The 19,567-nt window shown below is 39.4% G+C and overlaps 1 protein-coding gene across 1 annotated transcript in view; it reads left to right on the plus strand.

Moving 5' to 3' along the window:
• LOC137284864 (bone morphogenetic protein receptor type-1B-like) overlaps positions 1-19,567 on the plus strand; it is a 68,866-nt gene that overhangs the window by 7,731 nt on the left and 41,568 nt on the right. The window contains exon 2 of the mRNA XM_067816884.1: positions 11,651-11,832. Coding sequence (XP_067672985.1) covers positions 11,651-11,832 — 182 coding nt within the window. The remainder of the gene's footprint in view (positions 1-11,650; positions 11,833-19,567) is intronic.

Genomic DNA, 19,567 nt, shown 5'->3' on the forward strand with positions numbered 1-19,567 from the left:
TGAACAATCTAGATATTTAAGTTGAATTTATGGAAAAACAGTTATGTCCTGGTATTTCAGTTCTTTGGCATACAAATGACCACTCCAGTCTAACAAATAAAAACTTCTTTGGCTTTGCTTAATTTTTTTGGAATCAGTGTGAAACTGTGTACACTACAGTTTAGTCTGTTTTGTTTGTATTGGTTTGACTTTAACCAAATGATGGCCAGCTGGTAAATTAAAGTATTACAAACACTGATGAATGGTACAAACCTGATGAAAGGGCACCATGTTTGTATCCGCCATATAGCTGGAATATTGCTGAGTAAAACTAAACTCATTCACGCATGCTTGTGTAGTGACATGGTAGAGAAAAATATGTATAGTAACAAATAAATCCATAGGATCAAACACAAGACATTTAATTATGAAAAATGAAATAGAATGTGTTTGGGGGAACCCATTCTTTGGGTGGTTCCTGATTTTGGCCTTATGTACTACTGGAATGATTGTAGAAGTCATGTCACTTTTTTAAAAAACCCCGACTGCCTGAGTATGATTTTTACAATGCTTTTAGCAGTATTCCAGCAATATCACAGCAGGCTACACCAGGAATGAGCTGCACATTGTTCTCATGTAGAGAATCAAACCGGGGTCTTCAGCATGGCAAGCGAAGTCTTTAACCACTAGGTGTCTCCAACGTCCCTTGTCCTTAACAGATTGTTTACAAATAGTCAGCAGCAGCAGGTGAATGGGGTAAGGTCATCTGTATTTAGTTGATTTACAACACGTTTGCTGAAATTTAATAAACGAGTAGGTACTGCCACCTTTAAAAAATAGCGTCAGATGTCACACAGTCATGGAAGTAGATTTGATAAATTGATAATTGAAGGATGATTGATAAGGTCCTTTGTGTGAGAATAAATTTTTTTGTACCTATGATTCACAACTTTTTGTGAACAGCAGTGATGAAATCTTATAGGTTTTTTGTCATCTATTCTCATTATAATACCAAGATGGTGCAAAGCAGGTTTTTCTGACATGATGTTTTGTTTGGTGTTGTTCAGTTTCATAAACAAAGTGAAAAACAGAATATGATGACAAAAACAATCAACAAAATGGCGTTAAAACTTGTAAGGTAGAATGTTGAATACTTTTAATGTGAGTTTTTGGTCATCTGTGTTATTCCAGAAACTGTGTATCTTCTGCAGTCACAGAAATGGTGTTGGCATTGAAGATAAGGATTGCCCATGAAATTAATCTAAATTTAAACAATGAAATGTGTCATTTTCATCAGCTACTAATTTCTTTGTGTCTGTGTTGCACACATCCTGCTTAATCCTATGTTATCTACTGTGCAGTTATGCTAGTCCTATTTTAACCAAAATAATCATGTTTTATTGGTAGTTTCGATATTATTTCCGTGTTTCTGGGGTTGTTTTTACAACATCTTGTGTCTTTGTAAATAGCAGTAGACAGGCGCTTTTCAAATCAAAGGAACATTTAGTAAAGGCTTTCTTATGTTTTTGACCATTTTATGAGTATTATTAACTTGATTTGTACCATAAATTGTTGCCATGAAATGTGAATAACAAGTAGTCTGCTTTTGAATTTGGTGCTACGACATTTTCTATTTTCCAACCTAATCTCTTATGTACTTTTGTACTTAAGATGTGGAGGAATTCAGACTTGACCTCTTTCCTATATTGTATCTGTGAAGGTCCCGGGGTAGAATAGGCCTTCAGCAACCCATGCTTGCCATAAAAGGCGACTATGCTTGTCGTAAGAGGCGACTAACGCCAGGCTTGCTGACTTGGTTGGCACATGTCATCGGGTCCCAATTGCGCAGATCGATGCTCATGTTGTTGATCACTGGATTGTCTGGTCCAGGCTTGATTATTTCCAGACCACCGCCATATAGCTGTAATATTGCTGAGTGGGGCGTAAAACTAAACTCACTCACTCTTTCCTATATGGCTGGAATAATGCTGGTGTGACATAAAACTCAACTCAGTTCAACTCTTAATATGATTTGATCACATGATGTTGAAACAAGAAAACAGTTTAGCATCTTCAATAATTTTTACTGGACAAATATGATTAAATAATTATTTGTCATCACATGATGTTGAACAAAAATGTTTGGTATCTTTATTAATTCTTTGCAAGCTACAGATGAAGTTTGGCTGGGAATGATTTATTCCTGCTTGAATGTGATGCCAGGAGGAACCAGTTTTGTCATTAGGAGTGTGAAAACTTTACCATATTGTGTTGATGGCGGAAGACTTCTACTAGGCTGTGTGTATTTTCCCAGATTCTAACACCATATGTGTGTGAGGTAATGGAAGGAAAAGCTGTTGAACAAGATGGTGGAGGAGATGTGGGCGATTGAAACCAACAACTGCAATAATAAACCGGTGAATGATGAGTAAGGCAAAACAGGGAAACTGACAAGCAAATGAGAGGGGACATTCTTCTATCACTCTCTAATGATCAATTGCATTTTAATGAGCTTGTCAATACCAAACAGCCCAAACTTGTTTGATTTCTTGCTGATTATTTTGCATGCGAAATCAGGGAAAGTTTGGAGATAATGTGCATGACATAAGAAGGTGAAATATTCAATGAATTGCAGAAGATTCGCTGTAATTAGGAAGTGGGGAGTTTTGCCAGTCTTGAGCTGAAATTTGTCAGATTTTATAGTCATAGGTAGAAAGTATTACATTGACTTTGCGTACAATGTTGAAAAAGTGACACCTTGTTAAATAATTTTTGTTTTTATTAATTTGCTGTTTACCATATTTTCTTTTTAGAAGTCCCGTAGGCATTCAATGTAAAAACTAAATCTTGCCACTGTTTTCTCCAAACATTGAATTATTATGGAAATTACGACCTCAGCTATGTAGACAACCTGGGAGGACAGTGTTTTGGGATGTTAGCTGACATGCAAAAGAAATTAATGTACTGGGGGAATTTATGAAAGAAAGTCTGCATGCTTGATCAGAATATAAATTGGTCAGAATGTCTTAAACAAGACTAAGATACTCACTCTAAGTTAATTTAAAGGACCATGCTGTGTTTTATGAATTTTTATTGTGTTTTGCTATTTTAATCAGGCTAGGCTAGTTACAGATTCATGTCAGAGGATTGCTCTAGCTTGTTTAAATGCAGGCCATGCAAAGTGTCTTTGACAACTGTTTAGCTGGTTGATGCAATGCCTCTGCTTTCACTGTAGTTGATACTGGCCATTGTTGAAATGGGCGCTGCATGGTATAGTGTCGGCTTGATTTGCTGATCTGTATGACGGACATGTTACTGTGAGTTTGAGTGTGGTAGCATCAAGTCAATAAACACACTGAATTAAACTGCGCGTCTTGCAGTCTGCAGTGGCTACTGAACAGATAGTCCAGCGTGGTGGACGCTATGAGGTGCTCTGAGCAAGACTAGACGTGGTAGATTAACACCAGTGATTGTAGCATTATGGCTTGATACACAAGACCATCTTGCGTGATTTCTTGAAGTATTGGGAGATATTGGGGTTGCTTCACACTCAGCTTGCTAGACACTGCTTCTAGGAGAGCGGAGAGATGGAGTGAGGTTTAAAGTAGCACACCCTAGGGTGTGAGAACGAAGGGCTAGATGCATGGAGATATCGAGTTGATTTTGTCTGTATAATTGGACAGTAGTTACAGAGTTCAGTTCCTCTTAATGTGATCCACGTCTATGATGCTGGGAGTGATCTTTGATGCAAGCACCATCCTGCAGAGATAGTCAAGTTTTAAGGAGCCGTGAGTGGGCCAGTGGTCATAGATCCGATCTGGTGACATTATTTGTATTTTTGGATTTATTGATCCAACTGTCTAGAGCCAAAAACAATCATCATGGACTTAAAATATAATATTTTATTTTTATTTCATGTTTGTCTGCCACTTTTGTGCATTTGAAAAGAGGATATAAGTAAAACAAAATAATAATTCAAGTAATAATATCAAATCTTTTAGTCTTGTGCCACTTCAAACACCCAAAGAAAACATTGCATTTACACATTGCTACAAAAAGTAATTATTCTCCATCCTGAAACAGCATTTTCCATGTTAATCCAACCAAGTCTAAACAGCGTTATGTCAAATGTAGTTAAGAAGCCTCAAACTAATTGGTTCAGATCCTAATCTATTACCTACAAGGGCGAAAATATCAGGGTTCATAATTTTCATATGCCTAAAATACCACTTTGTCATGGTGACATGACATTGTGAACACTGTGACGTCACATTTCTTCTGTCACATTTCATTCTATATATGGCGAGGAAGAGTAGCCAATTTATGTTGGAAAGATTTGGGTTGGTTTTCTTCAATTTGATAACTTCAGTAATAAACAGAATATTATATTAATGCTGATTTCATGCTATGTTTACTACACTTGTGCCTAAATATTGGTATATATATGCCTTGCTCTAGCTCGGGAAATACCAACATTTAGGCACTCGTGTTGTAAACACAGTATGACATGGGCACTCATATAATTTCCTCGATATAGTAGATGTTATGCAAGTTTGTTAGGTGATGTACTGTATATAGGTTTTCTTGAGTAACATGTTACACACACACTCGGGTGGTTAAGATTCAAACCATCCAATGTAAGATGAAGAGTTGATTTTAGGGAGGTTTGAAGTACGAGGTGATTTTAAGGTGCATGAGGGTTTCACAGTGGCTCCACAGGGACCAACGTGTGATTACAGTGGGGATGGGTGATTGATCAGCTGGCTGGCATTGGAGGGGACATTCATCAATCATCATGGCTTCTTGATTAACAAGTCAAAGAGGAAATGAATGTAAGAACAGTTGGAAGAACTGTCGTGTGTGAGTTGAAGAACACACTTTTTTGGGGAGTTTTTTTCTCTGAGTTCTGTAGACTCCTTGTAGTAGGAACTGGAAGTTGATTGGATCCAGTAGCCATCATTACCTGTTACAGTAGTTGTAGTCTGTGTATTGTCTGTAGTTCTGGATTGTTACATTCGAAGGGGCAGTCCTTGTTGAGACTGAGCGTCCTTTCATGCCACAGTTACCATTCATCTTTCAAGCTCCTCACAGTGGCTGATTGCTCCCTGTCTTCCATATGCTAACAATGCAAGGAAGGTTGGACATGATGAAACAGAGCTCAGAAACATACTTGAAGTTAACGTTAATAAAAGATTCATCAAATTTGACTGTCCCTTGAGGGTACTATAATCAAAACTGCACAGAAACAACATTCATATATTGTTTTTAAAAAAAACCCAGTTATTTAACTTAATGCTCATTTGACAAGGTTCCGAGAAATAAATATGTCATGCTCAGATCTCATAACATTGCTTTAGCTGTTCATATATTAGATTTTCTGTCTGAACGCTTTTGTAGTTGTCAGCAACAAGGTTTAAAGTCACAGGGCTTGATGTAAGTAACTTGAACATGATACATGGTGACCTTTATGTTTTCTCCCTAATATGTGAATTATGGATCAGTGGAGAATCTTACAGGATTGTCTTCATGTACCAAGAGTGTTGGAATCCAAGACCTTCAACGAGGAACTTTAACATTTCTCCCTTTCCAGAGAGATAGATAATCTATTATTTTCTGAAGGAGCTGTCATTATGTGTAGGAACTTTTTACACCGTATGTTACCTAACCCCCTAAAAGAGAATTCAGCGAAGCTGAGGTACAGTTGTCGCGGATTTGCGGTGACGCCAAACAGCCAGACCTCAATGGACAATAGTGATGAAACACTGTTGTCAGATGTTTCACGAAATCACAGAAGGATAGAGTTTCCTATCAGCTGACTGCAGAAGTGATGTGATTGCTTGGACCATATGTTCCATTAACTCTTGTCCAGACCTTCATTAAGATCCTGACAGGCCATTCCATCATTTGATCTGTAGTTTAGGGGAGAAGGTTAACCCAGTTAATGTGTTTGTTCACCATCACAAAGGTCTAGGTTCGAGTTCCAGATGGGAAGATAGTCCTTTTTTTTGTCTGATAATGTGTATGTATAGTTTCGCTCGTACTTTTGACCTTGGGAGGCTGTGGGGTAGCCTAGTGGTTAAAGTATTCGCTGGTCACCAAGACCTGCGTTCAATTCCTCACATGGGTACATTGTGTGAGGTACACAGATATGTACAGTATAGCTAAAAGCAACGTAAAAATAATGCTGACTTGGTGCCACATCAGACAATGTTTCAATACTGCTATGGGAGAAATATTGCAAGGATGTACCCCAGTCTTTCCATTCATGAGTTCTGAGGTCTGCTAGTACCTTGATAGCTTAGATTGATTCTCCTAATGTCCCTCACTGCTTGTGTTGTCTGCTACAATCTGATGTTTGTTTGCTGATTGTTGTGTTGTACAAATTTGAAAGCAGCACCAAAGTCTGTGCATCTTGTCCAGCTTGACCTGAGCTACTCTGCACATTCATGGCCCTTGAGGTCAAATGGCACAAACGTCAGGTTAAGTTTACGTCATTAAATAGAGGAGCAGAGAATGTTGCTGATGTTGCGTTAGAGTGAAGCTTGCATACATCAGAAATGTTGAACCATCTCTAGCTTCTTTTAAAAGAAAGTTTGGACATTGCTGATGATTTTTCAACAGTAAGATGTCATATCGACTAACAGCTGGTCTCTGAAATGAACATATTTTACTGAAAAAACGTTCATAGTGAAAAAAAATAATATAATGAAATGGAGCCCTGAGACTGAAGGTATGAAAATCTAGACTTGCCACATTTTCTTGACTTGCGTGGGCTTTCATGGATATATATACTTCAGGGTCTGTATGACAGACTACTTGTTATACTGCAACCTTGTTTCAGCTGTTCGAGGATGCTGACAATCATCTGACAAAGGTGCACCCTGTCACAATAATATACCCAACCTCTTGTGCTTTTGCACAATGCATCAGTATTCACTTGATCAGGTCAAGCTGAACAAACTGTATATGTTATCATGAGGTAATAATTAATGATGAATTTTTGTATGAATTACTACTCCATGATAATGTCGAAAATCTAACAAGTTGTGAATTTTATGGGATATCAAGCAATGCCTGAAATGTTTCAGCAAGTCATTCCCGGATTAATCTCAATATTTAGTTTGTCTTACATATTTTTAACTGTAAAAGTGAAAAGTGTTGCATATCTAAAGAGTCCGTCTGATCAGATGCTGTCTAACTGCAAAAGTGACAGAACCAGTTGGTGGCCATAAAAAAATTAAAATGCTCCTCCTGTGTAAAATAAATTGTGTAATTGATCATTCCTTCATAATAAGCTTGAACTGATGCTGAAAATTGATGTCCACTTAATTGCCTATGTAAGCAGGTTATGACGTATTGATTCTTACAAGTGTGCTGTTGAGGCATTGAGGTGTTTAATAGTGATTTATCTCAGGTCTAGTGACTCAAGGTCACTTCAGCTCTCGCTGGTTCCACAGATATATGGACAAGCAACCTAGCTGGTTTGAAACAAGAACCCCGTGACATACAACCATTAATCAATCGGTCGTATAAGGACTGGAAATGATTATTGGATGAATGTAAATAGGATCCTTCTGAAGTTAGTCTGACAAGAATGATTTGTATGACTTAATTGCTTGCTCAACAAAGCCACAAGCATACAGTTTCTCACAAATATTTCCAGAGACTTTCAGACATTGTTGTGGAATATTCTCAAAACTTCTTAGTTTTCGAAATGTGTTTGGGAAAGTAGGGTAGCCTAGAAGTTGAAGGTTTGCTTGTCATGTCAAAGACCTAGGCTTGATGCCCTGCATGGGTACAATGTGTGATTCCCATTCCTAGGGTCCGCTGCATGATGTTGCTGGTCTATTGCTAAAAGTGGCATAAAACCATACTCACTCACTTACTCAGTTGCTCGCTCAAAGTTGGTTAACAAATGATCATTGATTAAAATCAGTATTATTGGTTTGAATTACAAGGGGGTAAGGTCAGTAGTTGGGACAGAGAAGCAAATGTACGTGCAGTGCATGATGAGTGTCAGCTTAAGCCAATCCTACCTGTTCTCAGTGTTTCATTTAATGTGTATACCCCCTTGTAATACAAATCAAAAGAATGGTATGAAGCTGATTGTTAAAAAAATTGTTGTCATATGTTGAATAAACTTCTCAGATTTAAATGTTCATTTGGCAAGGCAAGGATTCGCAAACTTAATTTCACTTTATTTGATTTACTTTTTTGTTTTAAGTGAAATTCATCTGTATGTTTTCGCAGCAAACAGACTTAAGTGATCCTTATTGTTTAGTGTTGTTATGGAATATATCCACCATGCTTGGCTATCCAATCAAATTCCTTGGAATCAACCTAAAAATTATTTATGACTCTATACAAACTGAAAAATGGGAAACTTGATTTTAGATGATAAACAGAATCTCACCCTCATGTTCAAGCTCAGATATATCAAGACATGTAGATAACAGTAAAAATATCCTTGGCAAGATGAGATATTTGTAACTTGATCAACAAGTCTTCATACACTTGATCGCAAAGGACACGAGGGTGAGACTGTCTGTGAGAAGCTTCAGCAACAGGTTGACATATGCGTGTTCATCAAAGATACATCATAGGTTTTGGATAAATGGAATGGTGCCACAGACTCATGAATATAAACACTCAGCCTTCAGACTGGAAAATAAACACAGTCGACTCAAGGCAATGAACTACACTGTTGTGGGTGGTCTTTATGACATTAAAATTTATGTAGACTGTGTCAAGAGTTGTACATACTGTTTTAACCATATCTTACATTTCATTGAGTTACAGTGATGATGGTTGATACATGTACACAGGTTCTTTTGTACTACTTAACTTTTGTGCCAATCTTTTTAGTATACATTTCTTTGCTTTCTTGCTTCAGGAAAACATGTTACTTACTGGACTGAAAGTTTTGACCAGTAAATCAAAACAGCCAATTTATAAAACACAGAGCACCACATAACATAGTAGTAGTAACTTAGTATCATAATGCTAAGATTAGTGTAGATGTTAAAAAATGGCATGGCCAGATTGGTTGTTGATTAACGGTGGAAGTGTTAGAGCGCAGTGTGTGGGTTGTGTATATGAGTGGAAGCATAATTACCATGGAGAAGTCCCAGAGTCGGACAACATTGTCCCTGTCTGTGGGCTGCAGCTCCTAGCTTACCTCAATAAACAAGTCAGCATTTGTACACTACTTATCTCTGCTTACTCAGAAGTGAAAAGCTGGGCTATCACTGATGGTCTAGTATGCATTGAGCTAAGCAAGATGCACACCATGTGAATTCAGGTTTGTTTTGACACTCACATGTCAAGTTTCAATTGGGACTGAAGTTTCAAATCAAATTCCTATTTGGTATGATACAGAAGTCAGAATGGAATGTATTAAATAGGTTGGACTTTGGAGATTAGTGGAATTCTTTTGTTTGGGTGATTTGCTATTTACACAGGTTGTAGTGAAATGTATGCTGGTTTTAGTGTGCTGTGATTGATAACATCAGGGATCAGGAAAGCCATGTACATGATTTCAGTCATGAGCGACAAGCAATCTGTCTGACTCGTCAAGCGACCAGCCTGTTATCACATAGATTACCCAAGGGAAGAAGGGCTTTATTTGTGCAGCATCTTGTAACCAGGGTAAATTTGTAAAACACACACACCTCAAGAATAGCACATCTATGTCAATAGTTTAAGCTAAAATGTGTGACAGTACATGATAGAACATTTTTGATCATCTGTTCCTAAAAGATGGGTCTGAATTAATGTTTTAAGTTAATTAATAATATGTAATTTTAAATGCATACTGGATGATAAATATGAAGTTCTTATACTTGCACTGCAGTTTTATTGCATATATTATAAGCTCTTTTTTGTACTGGTAGTTCACTTTCCTTCGAACCAAAAAATTATAATTGTTATTAAAATCTGAATATTGGTTTACAATGGGAAAATCACAATTTGGAAAAGATTATTTTACACAACATTTTGAATCAGGACCTAGAAATAGTTCGAAAGTGTTTCAACCCACTCCTGTTGCAGCTTAAGCTAAAAAGCTTCAAAAGGGAATACCAGCTCACCAGTCGTGTTATTTTTCTTGTCCAATTTTGTCGAACTTCGCCCCATGTTTGCTGCCAGTAATCCCAGCAGCCAAAGGTGGTCGCCAGTCACCGGTATGGCTGTGGTAACAAGGCTGGTGACAATCGAGCATTGTGTTTTGACAGTCCTTGTCACATGTATACTGTCGCCCAGCTGATCGCCTACTTGCATGGTGGTGCAATATTATCAGACTTGTGTGTTTTCGGAATGTCAACCCCATCCCAGATGGTATAGTTCAAAAGAAATCTGTTCGCCATGGTTAATGTTTGACAGGGGCCCAGGTTTGCTTGCTCTGCTATCATTTTCTCATGCTCGAAATATTTTAAATATTTTGTGTACGCCTGTAACAAACGTTTTTGGCTGTAACTGTATTAATGTTTGGTATTATTTTATGTTGAGAAATATGTTTTCCACATGTTGAAATCTATTTAGGGATGTAAGATTATTTATTTGTTTCACCCAAATGTTGTTGAGTTTTGTTGTTTATGACTGACAACTTGAAGATTGGAAATATTGCCAAACATTTGGTTGAGAGAAAAATAACAAATGATGGACGAGAAACTAAACATGATTTTTTTATACTTTGAAGTGGGGTAAAGAAAAATGTCCTGGTGAGATGTAGGCACAGTGCTCATTTCAGCTGGAATCGATATGGCTTAAGAGATTGTTGGTGGCATTATTCATTGTTATAAATTTGTTTTTGACTTTAATGGTATTAAACAATTTCACTCTTTGATTAATGTTGTTGACATTAGATAGTTGATTTATTACAAAGTCAACATTTTAGGTTGCCCGTGGATCAATAGCTTTGGTTGTAGCAAAGGCAATATTGTGTCCCTTTGTATTTCGCATTATGTATTTGTGTACTCACTCACTCACTTGGTACACAAAAAATGTCTCCCTTAATTATTGGCACTGAATTTTATGATTTTGAATAAAATATATTTAAAAGGTAAGGAAACCAAATTGGAGGTTTAGAAGCCTCAAAGTAGCAGCAGGTAGTCATTAATAACAGCAACACATTCAGAAAATTCATGAAATATTTTGTGAGTGAGTGTCACGATGCTGTGTGTGAAAAGAGTTTGGTTCTTTGTGGAATGTTGTATCCAAGATAAGTACTAGAAATGTGAAATTCTTTCCCTTACACGTTAGCAGGAGCTGTTGTGTTAAGTATGGCAGTGCTAACTGACATCACCTCACTTTCTTGTCAAGGTGTTTTGTCGTTTTCTCTCACAAAGAAACATATTTTTTTATGAATGTCTAAGAACCACGTCCTCTTTAAAACAGGAACTCCTCTGTCAGAAGAAAAAAAGTTTAACAGGTTTCATATTTTTGTCTTTAGTGTCTACTCGACAAAAAAGAGAACCTGATGCATAGTTTAATGATATGTCATTTGGTCATGTATACTAGATATGACTGGATTTGTCTGAGCATTTTTCATGGCACCCTTGGCATGCTGGGTCCAGCCAGGGTCATAAATATTTGTTTGATTACCAGATTAGTCATCAAATCCAACTCAGTCTTTTAAAGATATGGTTTGAGACAAGTTTTATGTGTATTTCAGGTTTGGGTCTTCGCTGCTACTGTAACCAGTGTCCACCAAAGATTGGCTTGCCTAGCAACTCATGTCTGGCTCGAGACAACAGCAAGTGCTTCACTGCTGTCACCATCAACTACCTGGAGGATGAGACCACAGAGACTTGGGATTATGGCTGTCTGGGGGATGATGAAAGCACCCTGTTGCAGGTAGGTGAAGTCTGCTGGTGATCATCTTTGTGGAGGTGCAGAGTGGGGCTTTCGAATTGTGGTACTGTCATTTCTGGGTCGGTGAAATAGAGTGGGGCAAAGATGGTTGAGTATTAGGCAGGGGTCAGGTGACCATCCTCCTGGGTCGGTGAAGGAGAGTAGGGCATGTATGGTTGGATGGTTGAGTAGTAGTCAGGTGACCATCCTCCTGGGTCGGAGAAGGAGAGTTGGGCATGGATGGTTGGATGGTTGAGTAGTAGTCAGGTGACCATCCTCCTGGGTCGGTGAAGGAGAGTAGGGCATGGATGGTTGGATGGTTGAGTAGTAGTCAGGTGACCATCCTCCTGGGTCGGTGAAGGAGAGTAGGGCATGGATGGTTGGATGGTTGAGTAGTAGTCAGGTGACCATCCTCCTGGGTCGGAGAAGGAGAGTAGGGCATGGATGGTTGGATGGTTGAGTAGTAGTCAGGTGACCATCCTCCTGGGTCGGTGAAAGAGAGTGGGGCATGGATGGTTGGATGGTTGAGTAGTAGTCAGGTGACCATCCTCCTGGGTCGGAGAAGGAGAGTAGGGCATGGATGGTTGGATGGTTGAGTAGTTGTCAGGTGACCATCCTCCTGGGTCGGTGAAAGAGAGTGGGGCATGGATGGTTGGATGGTTGAGTAGTAGTCAGGTGACCATCCTCCTGGGTCGGTGAAAGAGAGTGGGGCATGGATGGTTGGATGGTTGAGTAGTAGTCAGGTGACCATCCTCCTGGGTCGGAGAAGGAGAGTAGGACATGGATGGTTGGATGGTTGAGTAGTAGTCAGGTGACCATCCTCCTGGGTCGGTGAAAGAGAGTGGGGCATGGATGGTTTGATGGTTGAGTAGTAGTCAGGTGACCATCCTCCTGGGTCGGTGAAGGAGAGTGGGGCATGGATGGTTGGATGGTTGAGTAGTAGTCAGGTGACCATCCTCCTGGGTCGGAGAAGGAGAGTAGGGCATGGATGGTTGGATGGTTGAGTAGTAGTCAGGTGACCATCCTCCTGGGTCGGTGAAAGAGAGTAGGGCATGGATGGTTGGATGGTTGAGTAGTAGTCAGGTGACCATCCTCCTGGGTCGGAGAAGGAGAGTAGGGCATGGATGGTTGGATGGTTGAGTAGTAGTCAGGTGACCATCCTCCTGGGTCGGAGAAGGAGAGTAGGGCATGGATGGTTGGATGGTTGAGTAGTAGTCAGGTGACCATCCTCCTGGGTCGGATAAGGAGAGTAGGGCATGGATGGTTGGATGGTTGAGTAGTAGTCAGGTGACCATCCTCCTGGGTCGGAGAAGGAGAGTAGGGCATGGATGGTTGGATGGTTGAGTAGTAGTCAGGTGACCATCCTCCTGGGTCGGTGAAGGAGAGTAGGGCATGGATGGTTGGATGGTTGAGTAGTAGTCAGGTGACCATCCTCCTGGGTCGGAGAAGGAGAGTAGGGCATGGATGGTTGGATGGTTGAGTAGTAGTCAGGTGACCATCCTCCTGGGTCGGTGAAAGAGAGTGGGGCATGGATGGTTTGATGGTTGAGTAGTAGTCAGGTGACCATCCTCCTGGGTCGGTGAAGGAGAGTAGGGCATGGATGGTTGGATGGTTGAGTAGTAGTCAGGTGACCATTCTCCTGGGTCGGTGAAAGAGAGTGGGGCATGGATGGTTGGATGGTTGAGTAGTAGTCAGGTGACCATCCTCCTGGGTCGGAGAAGGAGAGTAGGGCATGGATGGTTGGATGGTTGAGTAGTAGTCAGGTGACCATCCTCCTGGGTCGGAGAAGGAGAGTAGGGCATGGATGGTTGGATGGTTGAGTAGTAGTCAGGTGACCATCCTCCTGGATCGGTGAAGGAGAGTAGGGCATGGATGGTTGGATGGTTGAGTAGTAGTCAGGTGACCATCCTCCTGGGTCGGTGAAGGAGAGTAGGGCATGGATGGTTGGATGGTTGAGTAGTAGTCAGGTGACCATCCTCCTGGGTCGGAGAAGGAGAGTAGGGCATGGATGGTTGGATGGTTGAGTAGTAGTCAGGTGACCATCCTCCTGGGTCGGAGAAGGAGAGTAGGGCATGGATGGTTGGATGGTTGAGTAGTAGTCAGGTGACCATCCTCCTGGGTTGGTGAAAGAGAGTGGGGCATGGATGGTCAAGTGGTAGTCATGGCTGATTGTTGCTCAAGTGAATGACAAGCCTAGGTCTTGGACAACATACATTAGATCATGGATTGTGAATGCCATATTGTGAATATCTTGTGTAGGTCATGTACAAGATATGTTAGACCAATAAGGTGGATGTCAGTCACAGCACAGTTTTGGTTGTGTTACACCAAAGGATTATAAATATTCAAACTAGGTGATGTAAGGGTATGTTAGACTGATAATTTTGAACGTCTTACAAGCATATGTCAGACCAAAACTGAAGCATAGCATACATAGGTATGGGAAGATCGTAAATGTGTTCCAGTATTAAGTGGGAATTCCACCAGGAAAAAAGATTTCATAAAGTTTTATGACAAAACCTTCATAACAAATGACAATCCCCAATAAATCAATATGAGGCTGCTGTTGGAGAGTGTATAGTCTGAAAACCGGTATGCCTATCTACCTTAACACATGCATTCCTGTAAACCATTGAGGTTGATCCCATCATGAATCAGCTGTCCAGCCACTAATCGGCCACTAATCACTGTATGAGACACCAGTATTGCCAGCAACAATAAGATAGCTTATTTTCAGTAATAAGCATCTTGCCAGAAGCACATCTGCTGTGCCCTCAGCTTTGATATTAAGTCAATGAAAGTCACATGTAAGGAAAATGGAGGGATTAGTAGTGTTAATTATGACAGTAATATGACACGCAATTGAGCTAGGAAGACTGCCTCTGGGACGGTCAACTCTCATGACAGATCACTAACAGAAAATACTGTTAGTATTCTCATTAACTCTGCTTCAAAGACATTGTATTCAGAGTTGTTTTTTGGATGATGTTCTTTCGTGAATGATCAAATGATATTGAGTCCTGTATCAGACGTGTCAAGCACCTCATTTTATATTCCTGGACTTGGCTCCTTATTCAGCTCTTTTGCTTTTGGATTGGACAGTTTTATTTCCTTCATATTGCAGATGCTTTTCTTGAATGAAGTAAGGGTCAGGGTTGATTAATCTGAGAATGTAAATGAGGGTTTATGATGGATTAGCTTTGCTATGATGTAGACAGTAAAGGGGACCAGATTTATCACTGATTGTTTGAATGGTAGTTGAAGTTTGTGTTTGTACTTTAGAATGAGTGAGTTGCGTTTTACACCACTTTTAGTGATATTCCAGCAACATCACAGTGGAGGACACCAGAAATGGGCTTAGCTCATTGTGGCCATCTGGGGAATTGAACCTGAGCCTTTTGCATGATGAGCCAACGCTTAAACCACTGGACTACCCCACCACCCTTTTGTATTTTAAAAGTCTGAAGAGTATGCCATATCTATGTATGCCATGATTGATTAATGTAGTTTCATTCTAGCAAAGGCACTGTGTGTGATTTAAGTGGAAACATTTAGAAATATTGTAAGTAAAAGCATCTTTCTTCTTGTATGTGGTCTAAAACCTGTAAATCAGACTCAAAACTTCATGTATGCCTAATAAATGAGTTCTCATAAGTCATCTTCTCAAAATGAAGATGTTCGGTTGATGGACTGACACAGATAGCGAAATTCCAAGGCAGACTACATCAAGAGACTCTAAGGACAGTTCCTAATATATGTCTGCTTCTCTTCCCTTCTTCTCACACTCCCAACTTTGCTCAAAATAAATCAAGTCTAGCTTTTCCACAGGTTTATTTGTTCCTTTTTAGTTTATGTAGTTGCTTGTTTCTATCAGAGGTATATATGTTTTCAGAGATTATGCTTTAGTCTCTTACCCATTTCTGGTGACCCCAGCCATGATACAGCTTGAATAGTGCTAAAAGCAGCATAAAACTCAACTCAAGTCGCTCCTTCTCTGCCTCACTCACTCACTCACTCACTCACTCACTCACTCACTCACTCACTCACTCACTCACTCACTCACTCACTCACTCACTCATGTGCATCTCCTAATCTCAGTCATGTTTGTCAAAGCAGATAAAGATAGTTGTTATGTCATCCTGTCCTGATACTTGTTACTGATTTTAGCCACTTGTTTCCTTGGCTCTGTGCAGGTAGTTATGATGTATCACAAATATTGCTGATTTGAGCATAAAGCGACATTCATCTTACAGTGAAGAGGATAGTCATGGAACAGGTCATCCCTTCATAGTTGTGAAACTCCATCTAATGTTATCTGTCTGTATATATTTCACATTCCTGTTTCATGACCTTATGAAATCCTAAACAGCCATCCCGCTTGAAGATGTTTCCTCTTGGAAGAGTAAATATCATAAAGATAATATTTTCTGTAGAATCTAAATTCATTATCCAAGAGCCCGCCTCTTGTTAAGGACAAATTACATGGAAACAATGCTTGCCTTATCACTGGCAAACATCAGGCCCATAGCATATTCAGGGTTGAAGGAGCTTGTATAGGAAAACAAAAGCACCACATCTCTAGTGTTCAAAACAGGTGGAGCATGTTGTTTTGAGGATCACATTACGGGCCCTTTGGGCCCCACATAAAATGCCTGAGAGCAGGCACCTATAGGCAGATGTTACCAAAGATAGGAGACAGGAGAAGAGGGCTTTCTTCACCCCCTAGATCCTCTTTCACCGCTGTGTTGATTTTACCTCACATCTGCTTGTAAGGTTTCATGGCGTGCCTGATGCAATGGCCAGATTCGTGAGATACTGTTTTGTTAGTTGCTAAGTTTTTCATTGTATTATCTGCACTATTTCTGAGGATTGAGTAAGATGTTTTCAAATACTTGACATTGTTTCAGTCAAAGATTCATTGGAGTTGGAAATCTGGAGGTCACAAAGAGAGACAACTCTGAAACCTGTGTGGTATAATTGGGTCCATATTTTGACTGTGCCCCTTTGTATGACTTATGTTAGACAAAAAGCAATATCATGTATTCAAGGAAGCAATTTTCTTGCTTTCCTTTTTACTGTAAAAATTGTGATGGTCTTGCACTGTAGAAAATATTTTTATTGTAAACATAATGACAGAAATCCCTGTTAGCAGACATACTTCAGTCAGTTTTGGTCAACTGTTTGCCAATCTAATACAGGGTGAATCATAACGTGGAATTTTTAGTCAGGTGTGTCTTGATAAGGAAGATCTCTTGTCATGGTTTAGTTCTCATAGGAGAAGCATCTGTCAGATAAAAAATGTCTTATTAAAATTCAGGGCAAGACTCTTCCCACCAGATACAAGCAGTGTTATTGAGACACTAGGTTCAGGCAAAGCTTGAATCATGACAAAGATCTGGATTGTGTATGAGCACCATTTAATGTAATATCAGTCTAAGTCTGTATCAGAGTACAGATTTGGATTGTGTATGAGTATCTTTCATTGTAAATTCAGTCTAACTCTGTATCAGGGCACAGATTTTGATTGTGCATTAATATCATTTGATGTAAGTTCAGTCTAACTTTGTACCAGGATACAGATTGGGATCATGTATGAGTATCATTTAAAACAATAGTTTCAGTCTAAGCTTGTGTCAGGATGGTAAGGTGGTATCGATAGAATTGATAAATATGAGAACTTGATCCAGTAGAGAAACAGATACTAAGATGTGACACTGATGGAACTTGACACATTCAGCACATTCTTGCACAATTCACACCCACTAGGTACATCCTCATTGCAAGTGTGTTTCATGGATGCTCTAAAACCTCACAATATTTCAAACAGATGATGGTAATACGCTGTGGTCATGGTTGGGCTGTGATATGGATTGACATCAGCAGCTGGAAAGTTTTCTGATTTTGAAAACAAAAAACTATACATTCACTCATTAAGCATATTTTCGCCATTTTATTTTAGATTGTAAACCAAAAGTTACTGTGTTCTGTAATCTGATTGGTTGAAAAACATTATTAAATGGTATTAGATTCCCGGAAACTGAAAGACTATTCACCGCGTATTGACACGTAAACAATTGTTTTGTTGTGTCATCAACAGTGGTGACGTCATTCAAATCATTGTGACGTAAAGTTAGAATGACGTCACAAATGAGCAACTCCAGATGCTACCATGAGAACCAGCTGAAACGGCCAGCTGATGACACTTCACCGCTGTGTCCGTATTCGATGTAAACGAGTGCAGACACTAAAACCCCTTTGGTTTACTTTTGTGTTTACAATGTCGATAAACATCATGTGTTGGCCAATTTCCGGGTGTTATTGAGTATTTGAAGCACGGGAATATTTCATTTGAAACCTCCGGCTGACGCCGTTGGTTCCAAATGCATTCCCGTGCTTCAAATACTCAATAACACCCGGAAATTGGCCAACACATGATGTTTATCTCCTAATTTAGGCACAACATTGTAGACTGAGATATGCAAACTGTTCTTAAAAACTGATTTTGCCTCATGATATTGGAAAATATTTAATCATTGAAATGACCTGCATTCAAAGTTCCTTTTACTGCAGTTGATATGAAAAATGTAAATGGTAGAATATGGTGATAAGTGCTGGGTTTCAGATCACTTCAATTTAATAGGAGACCATCATTCAGATTACCTGAAGATTTGTTCTTCAGAATGAGTAATAATCAAAATGAATGTCCTTTCATGCTAAATTGATAGAATTATGAAGATATCCTAATGCCACTTTTCCTGGGAAAATGAACTGAGGTGCAAGATGCTCACTTGAGTCCAGTTATTGACCTGGTATAGTCGTGATGTATCTCAACATCAAAGGGCCTGTTGTCATAATAAGACCACGTCAGTACTACTTAAGTGGCTAGAGCACAATGTTTGTTAAACCTAATCTACAATCACTGAAGCATTCAGTGTCATTAGAAAACATTTTTAAGAAGGACAAGTAAAATATTGACTAAATATGTGAAAGAAAAATTAAAGCTGTAAATTCTGAAAGAAGCAATCGGGCTGTAAATTTCAACATTGAATAAAAATCCATCTTTTATTGATTTCCGTTCGTTTTAATTGAGACAGTATTGTGTGGTTTTGTGAAAAATGTTCTCTGCAGTGAATGTTAGTGCTGTCAGTCTCAAACACATTAAGTGTAAGAGATGCCAGGGTAATTTCTCCCCATGCTGGGAGCACAGGCTTAGAACATGTTACAACACTTTGATGAGCACTTAATGATGGCTGTTCCCAGTAATCAGAAAGGAGACATAAGATAGTGGGGATTTACAGATGATATTGATGACTTCACAGTACTCAGGGACTGCAGACACAGGAAGCATACAGTCAGTCTCCGGGACGGGAAAGTTTAACATGTACGCATGAATATTATAGTCATTGGTTCAGGCGGTTGCTTCTCATAAGAATTTACTTGTTACAATGATGTGTATGTGTGTTTTCAACGCTATTTGATAAAGCATGCCAGTCTGTAAAGACTCACAGAATTTAGAACCTCCTGAGCTTAAACGTAGCTCTTCACCACCAATTTGGAAAAAATGTTTTTTGTGAGAATAATAAATCCAGATGTAAATTTATTGAAGACCATACACTTGTGAAACTGGGCCCAGTCTGAGATCTTCCTGCTACCGGCCTAAGGGCAGGCTCACAGGTTCTCAGGTTGGGTGTTAAATTGATGTGGAAATAGTTCTGCATTAAAATTGAGCTAGATTTAT

This window comes from Haliotis asinina, chromosome 5 (assembly GCF_037392515.1).
Source record: "Haliotis asinina isolate JCU_RB_2024 chromosome 5, JCU_Hal_asi_v2, whole genome shotgun sequence".
Lineage (NCBI taxonomy): Eukaryota > Metazoa > Mollusca > Gastropoda > Lepetellida > Haliotidae > Haliotis > Haliotis asinina.